Here is a 13,005-nt window from a genome sequence, read left to right on the forward strand (position 1 = left end):
AGCGGATCCAGCCCCAAAGTGGGGGTAGGACTGCTGCGGCAGGAGGCAATGGGGCCAGGCCCATGGCAGAGGGAGTGGGAGGAGGGAGAATTCAGGCCTGTAACAGTGTTCTGAAACTGTCTGCTTTTGTGTATTAAAAAAAACAAATCAAACAAAAAATATTATTTTTTGAGATCAGTAATATCCCATCATTTCAGGTTAACCCTGAGAACTAATTTTGATGACAGCTCTATAGATACTCAATAATAGGGTAATAATTTACATTGATAAATGTGAAGAAAACTAGTTCTTTGAACTCACGAAACAAATAATATTCCTGCATTAGACACGTTTCTGAACTGTTCAAGAGAGTACCTTGTGGAAAAAATATTTTTCTTAAGAAATGGAGCAAATACCATGCTAAGACCATGTCAGTAGTTATTTGTATCATCTGTCTGTCAGTTTGAACTAATCCACTGATGTTCTCTCATCAGTAGAATATTACATAGGTTGTGGTCTTTTCAGCATACTCTGGTAGTAACTTTTTGTTCCGTTTTTGGTTAAAAATACATTCTTTGCTTTCAGAAGACAGTTTGATGGCATTGGTGTTGAAAGAGTTAATCATAAAAGTAATACTAATTTTAGTCAGTGGCACAAGTTTAAAATTCCCATAATATCATTTTTACTTAAACCGTATGTTTTAAAATATCCTTTAATGTTCTCAGTTGGCAAATAGGAATACTTGCAAACCTTTGCCACATTCTAGAATTTGTAAAAATCAAGTTTGTGGTTAAAAGGCAACTAGTCAAAACTTTTATTAAAATAACATCTTTTTTCTGCCCTGTGGAATTTCATTTAGGTTTAGTTGAACAACATAGTTTAAAAGTCCTATTTTCTGTCTGTTGCTTGTCTTCCATAGAGAAGTGTTCACAATGAGATACATCTATATTGGAGTGCTGAAGATTTGGAGTTCAGCCTTGCTGATGATAGATGGTGTAGAAGTGGTATTACAGTTATACAAAATAGAATGTATTTCTATCTTACTCTTTGAAAACTTAGAAAATTGAATACACAGTCTCTGACTCAGTTATTTAGGTTATAAAGTCACATACTTGGACATTAGAAAATGTTCAGTTTCTGGTTGCCTTTGCAAACTGAATTTGGTACCCTTGTGTATAAATTATGGTAGTCTTTAATTACATGATCTCATATGTTTCTTTTACTTGTAGGACTTCTGTGTCACTGGACAAAGAAAGGGATAGATTTAAGGTTGCATAGGCAACTGTAGATCTAGTATTTCTTAGTATTGCCTAAATAACTTTCTGCATTTAAGGAGCCTTTGCATGTAATTTATCTTTATATTGTTTAACAGAAAAGTAATATGGACTATGAACTCAATGTAATTTTTTTCATGGAAGTACTAATACTTGACCTGAAATATTAATTTTGATTTATTTCTGTAGTTGCCCAGCAGGAGGCTGAAAGAGTAAAAGATCTCAATGGGTCACTTATATCAGCAGCACCAAGAGGGACGCAAGTTCTTAACACTTCTTCTGAAATTCCTTCAACATTTCCATCAGATCAGTTTGTAAATGTTGCAAGAGAGTCTATGAGAAAGCAGAAAGTGAAACAGAAACTTGATTCTGTTACGGTATGTCAAATTTCATTATTTCCCATGAAGATGTAAAGTCATATTCATTGCATATGTTCTAGTTTATAGTTACCGCTGAGTAAACGGGCAGGGATTTACAGTACATCAGCTTCTCAACAGTAATTGTCCATGGGCATGTTCTTAATGTGTAGTCAATAAAAGTTAACCTATGATAGCTTATTCATAGATTCATAAACATTCGGGCTGGAAGGAACCCCAGAGGATCATCGAGTCCAGCCCCCTGCCCCAGGGGCAGGAAGTCAGCAGGGATCATAGGATCCCAGCAAGATAAGCATCCAAAAGCGTCTTGAAGGCGTTCAAAGTGGGTGCTTGAACCATCTCCGTTTGTTGTGTATTGTACAGCTGTACATTGCTCATGTTTCTCTTGATAAATGAATATAATGTAACTTCTGCTAATGTCAATTCACTTATGAATGGATATTTAAAAGAAATTACATAATGTAAACATAAGCTGTTATTGGTATCTATTTACCACCAGTTGGTGACCAGGACCTGTACTAGTATTAGCATTAATATGATTTGCCTAACAGCATATTCTGATTTTATTCAAGATCTCGCATCACAGGTTTGCATTTTAGAAGGTAAAAGTTGGGTCATTTGACTATTCAGGATCAGCATGGAGAATGTTGCCAGAATATCTATTCCTAACCTCAGTCTCTGCTAATATTCTGTGAAAAGGAGTTAAACAATAATTTACAAAAATCATCTTATTTTTATTGATTTTGTTTTTCATTTTTCCTCATTACATTATTTTAAGACCATTTTATTTAATTGTATATTCAGTATTGCCATCCTGAAAAGGATATCTCTCAGCAAGTCAGCAAATGGATTGAAAGATTGCTTAATTTCATTGTAGCAATGAACATTTTACAGCATGACTCCTCAGTGAATGGCCATTGATACTTCTCCCCTGCCTTACAGGCACAGGGCATCTGAGGATTAATTTTCTCCTTAGTGGAAGTTTAACAAAAGACTGAAAGATTCTTCTGAATCTTTATTTCATAGTTCTTACAACGTAGGCAAAAACAGTACTGTTTCCAAGATTGGTGCACAGTAGCTACGCAAGAGTGATTAATACTGATTAGCAAAAATCACCATAATCTTGATGCTTTTCAAGAACACATATTTACCTTTGGAATTGAATATAATGCTGCACCTGGAAACATAAATGTGACATATTTCTACTCAATTATGCCTGATCAGAGATCAGTAATTAAATTTGAAATAAGTACTTGGTTGTAATTGGAGGTAAAAATCAAATTGTACTTCTACTAAATAATTCTGCCAAAAAACCCTGTGCTTGTTTTAGAACCATGAGAACTGTACAGTTCAAACGGATATATACAATTGAAATTTTGTCATTGATTAGAAATGGCAAATGATTGTATTAAGTCTGTGAGAAGTTACATAATTATGACTTATCTTTGAAGACTGTAAACTTAAATGACTAATATCAATTCAGATATAGTCTTGCAGTCATCAACTGGTAGTTTTTATCATTTTAAGTTAAAATTAATTTGTTAGATTAATATAATTAATATTTAAAATATTTGCTTTCTATAGAAAAATGTAACTTCATCTGCTGTTTTTTGTTTTGCTAGTCATTATGTTGAGGATAATATGTTAATTATGTATTTGCATATAAGGTATTTCTTACATGAGAAGGATAAAATAATTATGGTTGATAATTTTCTACCATGTGCTCAACATTCATGGCATGCCAACATTGCCTTCAGTGGAGCCTAAAACACCACTTAGGCACATATTCATTTAATGGTACAGTGGGATCTGAACTCCAATTCCAACAGTCGTGTCTCCTGCCATGCCACACATACACGGCAGGATGTGCAATTTTGGGGTCAGGAATCAGATTACTTTTACTATTACTACTATTAGCTCTATTACTACTTGTGAGTGCCGGGGGAGCTCAGGCTCATGATCCTCTCCCTCCACCAACAAAGTGAAAGCCAAGTGTTCACAGCCCAGCATGAATTGAAGCACCAGACCCCATGGACCAAGGTCTTTACCCGGTTCCACTGTAGTACCAGGGCTGGGACTAACAATCAGCTAATTGTTGGTCCCCAGCGCCAGGACTGTATAGGATTCAGGAAATAACTTTTATGTGTTGCTACCCTGCCACATATTCAATTTAAGGCATGATGGAAACTAGCCACAAAAATATTACATGTCTTCTGTGGAATATTTTTGTGGCTGCTTTCCCATTTGTCATGCTGTTAATTCCTTGGCTGTGTGGCAAGGTTACTATTTATGGTGCAATTCACAGGGTAATCACATCTTAAGTACAGTATCTCCAAGGGCCTAAGAGGCATATCCTTCCACAAAAATGCATGCTTGTGATAGCCTGAGCAGGGCTCTGGATATGTGAATGAGATTTGTCTAATGCAGAGATGGGCAGTTATTTCAGGTGGATGGCCACTTCATACACATTAGAGCTGGAAGCGACCTCACAAGATCATTGGGCCCAGCCCCCTGCCCCACTTAATGAGGTTTGGTGAGCTTTCAAGGACTGCATGGGTAGCCCCTACCCCCTTGTCGTCATCTTGGGACCAGAAGTCCTGCCCCTAACCCCTGATGTTTGCTACCTGAAGTCCTTCCCCTTGCACTTTCTCCCGCTGGAAATACTCCTTTTGGGAGGAGGGGTTGGCCTCTTAGAACCAGAAAAAAAACAAATCATACACTAAAAGTCAAACACCTGTTATAACATATTTTAATTTTATTACAAAAAATGTTTTTGTCAAGATTTGTGTTTGCATACAGTATATAGGGGTGATTGCATAATAACTCAAAAAAATTCTTAGCCTTGTATATTGTGGGGCATGTTTGAGGGGGGTGTATGGTGGGGTGTAGGTTTGTGTAGGGGGTAGGGTGTATGTGTATGGTGGGGTGTGGGGGTGTGTGCATATATTGGGGTGTGGGGGCTGTGAGGGGGTGTGTCTGTGTGTGTGGGGGCATAAGGTACGTTGGTGTGTATATTTGGGGGGTTGTTGGGGGCAGGGTGTGGGTGTGTGGCATTTGTGGGGTGTGGGGGAGTGCAAACTGCCCCCCCCACACTCCCCACTTGGTACAGCAGCATCAGGCATGAGTGCTCAGGACGCTCAAGCCCAGCAGCACATGGCTTGAGCCAATGCTGCACAACATGATGAGCGCAGCCTGCCCTGGCCGCCTCTCACTGGCACTCCCCACCGTTCATGCACAGCCCCTGCACTCGCACATCACTGCAGGGAAGCTCCATGCTTTGGAGCCAGCTGCCTTTCCTGCTTCCTGCCACACAGGTCCTGGGACTCTGGAGGGAAGCAGGGGTCGGGGCTTCCCTCCACCTCTGCTGGAGCCCCAGGACCTGCATGGATGTCCTTAGTAGAGATGCTCCTGTGCATGCTACGAAGGCAGTGTAGACATGCCCTTAATCTGTATGATATTGGGTGCTGATTATTTTGTTCCTTATTTAGCAAAGGCTAAACTTTTCATGTTACTGTAAATTGTATTTGAAATGTCAGATGCAGAAACTCACTTGTATATAACTGCTCATTTTTCATATGTGTTTTAACAATGCTAAGTTGGTTAGGTACACCTATGACTGGTTTAGCTGTAATGGGTACGTCCACACATACAAGCATGTGCACTTGTAGCAGCTCAAATAGAAGCAGTGCAAATTTGAGCCAGGGTTCCTCCCAAATCTGCAGCCAGGGCGACTGCCCTGTCCTGGCCCAAGCAGTACAAAAAGTGGCCCTGGCAAGTAGCTCAGGGCTACTCACTCTCAGGAGCTTCTAGGGCCCAGCCAGTTGGTACCTGAGGACACTACCCCTTGCGCCAGCTGGACTGCTGCAGCAGCTCTGAGAGATCCCTGCACTTTTTACCCACTGCAACAGTCTGGCAGTGGGGGGCTGCTGCCTGGCTCTGACCTGCTGCGCACCTGCCAGACCCGGATAGGGACTGGACAGCCAGTAGAGGCATCTGCCCCTTTGGGCCAGCTGCCAGTGGGCTTAGCCTGCAGGATTGGCCTCTGTACGGCACTACTGCCATTTGGGCCCCCTGCCCAGCCATCTGGGCAGCCATTGCCCAGAAGATGTTCTGGGTGTGGTGGCCTGCGTTGAACTGTGAACGAATGTCCTCCTGGCCCCATTTGGCCAGGAGGTCATCCACAGCCAGCTGGGTCCAAGGTGCCAGCTCTGAGCAGGCAGGGTCCTGCCACTGGGCTCCCTAGCAGGAATTCTGGTGTTCCCTATTGGAAAACTGAAAAATCCCTGATAAAAAAAAATCCCAACATCACTCTGTAAAATACCTGAAAATCCGTGTTCCTCCACAATTAAAACAAAAGACACCTATAAAGAGAGAGAGAGAGAGAGACTGAGACAGAGACAGTGATCAGTTGGGCAATATTTTATTTATATATCTACAGTGTTAAAGCAATGTGGAAGCCTATGAGTGTCTCTATCATAATAATAAAGTGAACTCTAGATACATGTTTCATGAATTTCATGAATTCATGAATACATGTATATATATTTTGCTGCCCTCCCACAGGGGCTATGGCCCGACACAGGATCTGTGGCCCCTCAGCAGGTGCTATGGCCCCACACAGGGGTTACAGCCCCCCAACAAGGGCCAGATGGCCCCTGCAGGGGCTAGCCCCCTGCTACAATGTTATTTTGTAAATAATACAAGATTCTACTTTTCTCCCCACTTCCCTCATGCAATGCATGAATCATTCCTATTTTTTTGGGGCCCAAAAAATATGAGAGTAGAACCAAGACTTGAATCTTGGTCTTATCTTCAGCAGTGCAAAATACTAAAGCTGGTACATTAAGCTATATTGGGGCATACTTAGTAAAATTAATTTCTATTAATTTGTATGCTCTTAAATTTTAAAAACAAACCTTAATTTTTGGTGGGAGGAAAGGGCAGATGGTTGCCTTCTGTGAAATTGGATAGGAATTTGCATCTTGGCAGCAATTGTTATGTATCTATGACTCAAGGGGTTAATGTTAATTTATATTCCAATATAAAGCAAACTTCAGTGGTATTAAATCCTTAAATATTCATTCAGTATAACAAGTTGCCATCAAATTCCTGGGTGGTCTTTATCTCTGGAATTTCTCTGCTAATGCAGTAAAATTCTTATAGGCAGCTAGCAGACAAAAATACCAGTTTGCAGTTTTATCGTAATTAGAGAATGTTATTTATTTTTATTTCGGAGATGACATTTAAAAATGTCAAAAACTAAACTAGTTTTCATGCTAAACTAAGTGAACTAACGCCACTTTAACAGTAAGAAAAGCCTAGTATTTTTCATCACTTGTAACAAGAGTTCCTTTACATACAGTAGGGCCCCTCTGCACATGTTGGTAAAGGTACAATGGGATCTAAGGCGTGATCCGCACAATTGTGCCTCGTGCCATGTCACGTGTGGATGGTAGGAGGCATGATTGTGGAATCACAAATTAGATCTCATTGTGCCTTATTTCTGGTGCAGAGGGAACCTGATCCTGGGCTCCTTATGCACTTGCAAAAAGCAAGCTCCAACACTTGGAGCCCCCTCAGCCGAGGGGTGCCAAATGCATCCCCAGGGCTGGGAGATATAGCTGCTATGATCTCCCAGTCCCAGGAGTATGTGAAGCCCCCAGGGCTGGGACATTGCAGCTGTCGTGAGGGTCATGTCTGGGCCCTGACACATCTCTGGGCCCTGGGGTACATGAAACTCCCGGGGCTGGGAGATCATGGCAGCTGTATCCTGGCACTGGCAGGCACACTGCGGGCTTCCACCATCTGCAGCTGCAGGGTGCTGCCAGGACCTAGAGTTGGCAGCTTCTGCAGCTGTGAGTCCCTTCAGCTGACAGGGCTCCCAACTGCAGGAGAGACCCTGCTACACATGCATATTAAAGCTCTATAGCAGCCAGCTTCAAAGTTAGTACGCATTTTTGAGGTCAAACTTTATAGTTGGCTGGATCTTTTTCCGGCATGATAGGTACTTTGCTGTGTAGCTGGTTTCAAGGTAACTGTGCTGTTAACCAGTTAATTATGTGATGTCTGCAACGTGTACAGAGGTCCATAGTCTTGGAGTTAGTGTATTAGTTGAGTAACCTCTGATGTCAAAATATTCGTGATGAATTCCACCCATTTTTGTTTTATTTTTCTAAAATTTTTTTTACAAATTCTTCTCAGTATATTTTGGAAGATGTTTTTGAAAGCATTTTCCAAATGATTGCTGAAAACTTCTGTTCATTGAAATAACCCTGGGAAATATAGGTTTAAATTATTTCAAGTCCAACAAGAGAGGATTAGGATTTAAAATTAGAAGTTATCTCCTTTGTACAAAATTGTAAAAATTCCTTGAGTTTTTGAGTTCTTAGCATTATTCTATGTAGCTATGAAATGTGATATTGAATAATTCTTCAAATTATCCCATTAGAATATATTTGAAACACAAAATATCTCTTCACTGGTCTAAAACACCTGAATCTATAGAATATATACCACCATGCCTCTGAAAATGTATGCAGCCTTTTTAAGAAAAATCTGAAGCATTGCTAAAACCTAATATTAATACTATCTAGCAGTGCAAAAAGCTAGCAGGCAACTTGTTTTTTTTTCTGTAAGAAAGACATACAAGCAGATTCTGAGGCAGGATAAAATGTCATAGTATCATTGCCAATTTACAGCAACTGATGATATATCTCCCAAGGTCTTATTTAGTAGATCCTGAAAAAGCTTGATAACAAATTCTGGGTTTGATTTTAGATCTCAAAAGAAAGGTTCCATTTACAACTTTCCATGTGGCAATAAAAAAATTAAAGATATATTTAAAATGTATACACTGTAATCAAAACCTTTGTAGAAATAATGTGAGGCTTATAAATAGATATTTCAAAACTAGTATAGGCAGAAGCCATGGAGCTTTGGCAGGTTAATGTAACATTTACACTTATTCTACCTCTTCTAATAGTTGGTATTACTGTTCATTATTCTGTACTGGGGCATCCTTCTCATTCTTTCCAAAATTAGCCACGGTCTCTTTAGCCTTCATCCACAACAAGTTTGGACAACACACGTAGGAATCCATTGTTAAGAAAAAAAGGAATTATCTCATGTTTGAAGTAAATCTAATTCTGTTTTAATTAGAAGCAGTGAACCAATAGTTAAAACTATTGTTCCAAACTGTAAAAATCACAAAAATAATACAGGTGTAAAAATAATACCTTACTGCTTATTAAAGTTAAGTTAATATATGCCTGATATTGGAATAAACTTACGTTTGTGTTATGCATGTTTTGTTTAAATTTCTAATTTGTTAAATAAAGGTGTGATGAATACTTATGGATGAGAGGGTTCTACTGTAAAACTGGGTTTATTCTTTAGTTTTCAGATAATTTCCTCTCTACATACCATTATATCCTTTAAAATAGTTTGCTTATTTATTTTCACTAGTCAAGAACAGAATGTAAAATGGTCTACACCCTTTTATTATGTGTAGAAGAATTGATTCAAAATAATTAAATTTATTTTACAAAGATACATGCACTGTGATAGAATTTCTGGTCTTTAGTATTGTTCTCGTGGCAGCCCATCTAAGATGTATGGCAAACTGCCTGTTAATAATCAAATGGCTAAAATAATAAAATAAACAAAAGCAGGAAGTGTTAAAGCAAGAAGATAGAAAAAGGCCTAAGACTAATCTGCAGGTTTGGTTTACAATTAGACTTTTTATTTGATAATTTTTCGCCAAAAGTAGATGAGGGAGAGAAAGCATTTCTTCATGCCACTGTGTAGGCATTACATGGTTTGTTCTTTTTGTTTTGGCACTTACTACTCTGTTTTTAATTGGCACATTCCAGCTGCCAACAGGAAACAGAAGGAATCTTCAAAGTAACATTGACAGCTCTGCATGTATATATATGTGTGCGCGAGAGAGCAAATTGTAAATATATGTGTATTTACACCAACTGAGGATCTGGCTGTAGTAGTCTATAATATATAACAATATCGTTTTTGTAGCTCTCATCAAAATGAAAATGTGCCTTTTAATTATGGAGAGAACTCCACATGGGGTGCCAACTATTTCTAAAATATTCCCCATTTAAAATAGAGAATGTAATTTTTATTTTAATTCAGATTTTAGAAAACATGGACTAAACTGTTAATGTAAATGGAGAGGAAATATACTATTATATTATAAGATCTTTCAAACAGTTTCTTAAAGTATAACTTCCTGTGCTAATAAAACATTTTAATGAAAGTCAACATGCTTTAACATTAACAGGATAGAGATATTGTGACTGATGAGATTTAGATTGATCTAGTCAGTTTTATGGGTGGTGTGCAGTGATCCCGTAGCTAAAGAATTGGCCTTGTACAGACATTCAGTTTCTCCTGGGAGAGTTGCTGCTATCCCAGGAGAAACCATGAGTATACAGATATTCAGGCTTTTTCTCCCAGAGTAAACATGGTCAGTCCAAGAGAAAAATAGTTTGGATAACAACCAGGGTTAAATCACTTCCAGGAGAGTTTCTTCTGAGTTAGCAAATGTCTGTACATGCTGTGCTTCTTTCAGAAGAGAACATAGTTCTCCAGCATCCCCCTCTCATCCCTAGGGAGACAGTTTTTTGCTCCCTGGATGATGCTGCTTCAGCAGGGAGCAGAACATGCCCCCTTCACAATAACTAAAGTGTGTTGCAGGAAAACACAGACTGGCCCTGAGAAGTCTGTACACTGCTGTCATCTGTTGCCGGGCAGACTAAGGGAGCCTGCAGAACATGCTAAGATGTTTTCATAGGGGCCCTGTGGCTACACAATGTCAGTTCTGCAAGGCTTCCCACTCTTCAGGGCCTCAGCATTCAAGGGCACAGACAGAAGCACAGTAACTGAAAATGCTTTGCAGGAAGTGTTCTGAATTACAATAATCTCTTGGACCAAACAGATATTCACTGTTGGTTCCAGGGGGAGGGGAATCTAACTGCTGACTGGGAGCCTGAGGCTGGTTTCCTCTAGCAATAGCCCCTCCTCTCTCCCAGCCTGTCCCTGTTTCAGAATGGGAGGGGAACTGAACTCCCTCTGCTCCCTTTTCCCCCTCCCATTCTGAAAACAGCTCGAGGCTGCAAGGCAGCGTAGATAGAAGTTACACAAGATGCTGTGTTTTGAAACGCTTTCGTCTGATCCCTCATGCAATGAGGGCTCAGATTTTTGCCTGATTGGCCATTTGTAAGCTGTCTGCAGCCGTGGGCTTGTGTTTGGTCATGGCTATAGAACCCTCTGTGGTCAGATCAGGCACGAATTGTTATTTCTGTCTGCACCCCAAATGTTTCTTTATGCAGCTCTGGGAAATTTCTCTACCAAGAGAACAAACCTGGGAGAATTCTCCCTGATTATTTGAATGTGTGTATTGGGCCATTGTTTAAGCATCATGTGTTTAAACGGATCAGTTTAAATTTGGAACATTAACATCACATACATGCATTTTCATAGTCTACCTGCTTTAACAGTTGTTAACGTGTGCTTTCTCTTCATAAAGTTTACTGCAACTCAGTATCTTTACTTTTGTCTATCATACCAAATATATCCCGGGGGGGCCAGATTTTTTTACTTGATCTAACTACTCGTTGTTATACCAGTTGCTGTAACTCAAACTGGGAATGGTGCAGATTATAGATCTAGCCACAGACTCATCCATCTGTTACCAGTTCTCTATTTCCCCACTGTACTTCATCAAGTTAGTTCAGTACTGGAGAGAATATGCTTCTTCAAAAATGCCATTAAATACCTAAAATATTTGGAGGAGGAAAGAGAAATCTGTTGGAAAAAAATAAGCACTGAGGTTAGATCAGTGTTTACCTGCAAAACAAGTCTTGTTAACTTAGCTAGAATGCAGAGCTCTGAATTTTCATACCAGTTTTAATCAGTCCTATTGTATCATTGAAATGCTTGTAAAACACAGTTAGAATGATTTCTAGGATGAGCCAAATTCTCTTGATTCAGAGCTTGAAAAAGTAGGCTCAGTTTAGCCCAGTATTGAAGGCAAGGAAGGCTTTTGAAAACGTTTCTGTCCCCCAGTCTGCAGAACAACATTAAAGTAGCTCTGTGATCATTGTGGCTTCCAGTGGGACAGGAGAATGTTTTGACCAATATATTTACTCACCACTATCTCCACTTCTTTTGTCCATCTTCTTTCTGGTTATAAAAATCACCACTCAGAAGCATGTCCATGGGGTGTTAGCTCTTCTGTGTTGGCTTTTCACAGCCCTTTTCCTTGTGCCATAATACAGTACTAGCATGCATGTCAGCTGAAACATGGCTGTTTTCACATCAAAGTATTTTGCCAGGAATATTTTTTTTAATAAACTAGGGTTCAGAGCTCCTCAGAGGATTGTACTCCAATTCTATGAAGGTTTGGGGTGACTTAAGCTCAACCTTTAGAAGCAGGAGAGAAAAAGGCAGTAGAGATAGTCTATACCACAGGGCTGCACCCAGAAGGCATAATTAGCAGCAGGAAAAACCCCCACTCTCACATGGTAAAGACATTGTTTGGAAGCTGCCTTCTGCCTGCATTACTGTGCTTGCACCAGAAGTTGTTCCAGTGTAGTTATGTGGGTTACATGGTTTTGATATTTTCACATTCCTAATGAGCATTGGTATGCCAGTGGAGTGTAAACAAGGCCTCAACTCAGTTGGAAACTTGTTCTTTGAAAAATTTAATCTCTGTCTCATGGCAGTTTTTCTCCTCTGACATCCCCACTGTCTCCTACCAGGATTGATCTCTTCTAAGAAAGTTCCTCTATGGCAGCCAGCTCCAGTTCTGTCATCCAACAGTAAACACCTGAAGGACTGAGTTAGTTGCTTTTGATAGAAGAGATCTGACAAAGTCAGGACATGGGGATGGAGCCACTAGGAGAGGAGTTGCTCAGATAAGGGAAAATCTTTTGTGGCAAAAAGGCTATGCTTTGGTCAAGGTGCTAGTTACCAGAGATACTTGAGTTTTCTAAATCTGTCCTGGTCAAGTGGGACTGCTGATAGAGATGCAGAAGTATTTCTGAGCCCAAGAGCAGATCAGTTTTTGTTCATAGAAATGGGTATTTATTCATATGAGTTGCATTGTTGAATAAGCTAACCTTGGGTCTGAGATGGCCAAGTTACTCGCTTGTGGGTGGTTCAGGTCATTCCAAACAAGTGCCACTAAAAACCTTTACATTACATGCATCTTATTTTATACAAACAAACACAGTCTATTTTAAAATACTTATTAACTGACTTTTTGTATCCTCAGTCTTTTAAAAGTTACTCTACCTTTGTTCCTCTGTGGCAAATGTATTTGATTAGTGCTGAGTTACAGTAGGGAAGAACATAAA

The 13,005-nt window shown here is 39.7% G+C and overlaps 1 protein-coding gene across 2 annotated transcripts in view; it reads left to right on the top strand.

Moving 5' to 3' along the window:
* Positions 1-13,005, top strand: part of AHI1 (Abelson helper integration site 1) — a 286,626-nt gene that overhangs the window by 77,588 nt on the left and 196,033 nt on the right. The window contains exons 18-19 of one of the 2 annotated variants that reach the window (XM_019527220.1): positions 1,443-1,630; positions 4,068-4,164. In XM_019527220.1, coding sequence (XP_019382765.1) covers positions 1,443-1,630; positions 4,068-4,154 — 275 coding nt within the window. In that variant the 3' untranslated portion in view covers positions 4,155-4,164. Of the gene's footprint in view, positions 1-1,442; positions 1,631-4,067; positions 4,165-13,005 lie in introns of those variants that run through there. The other variant, XM_019527221.1, reaches the window with a different exon arrangement.

Source organism: Gavialis gangeticus, unplaced genomic scaffold (assembly GCF_001723915.1).
Source record: "Gavialis gangeticus isolate Ggan-Ray unplaced genomic scaffold, GavGan_comp1, whole genome shotgun sequence".
Classification (NCBI taxonomy): domain Eukaryota; kingdom Metazoa; phylum Chordata; order Crocodylia; family Gavialidae; genus Gavialis; species Gavialis gangeticus.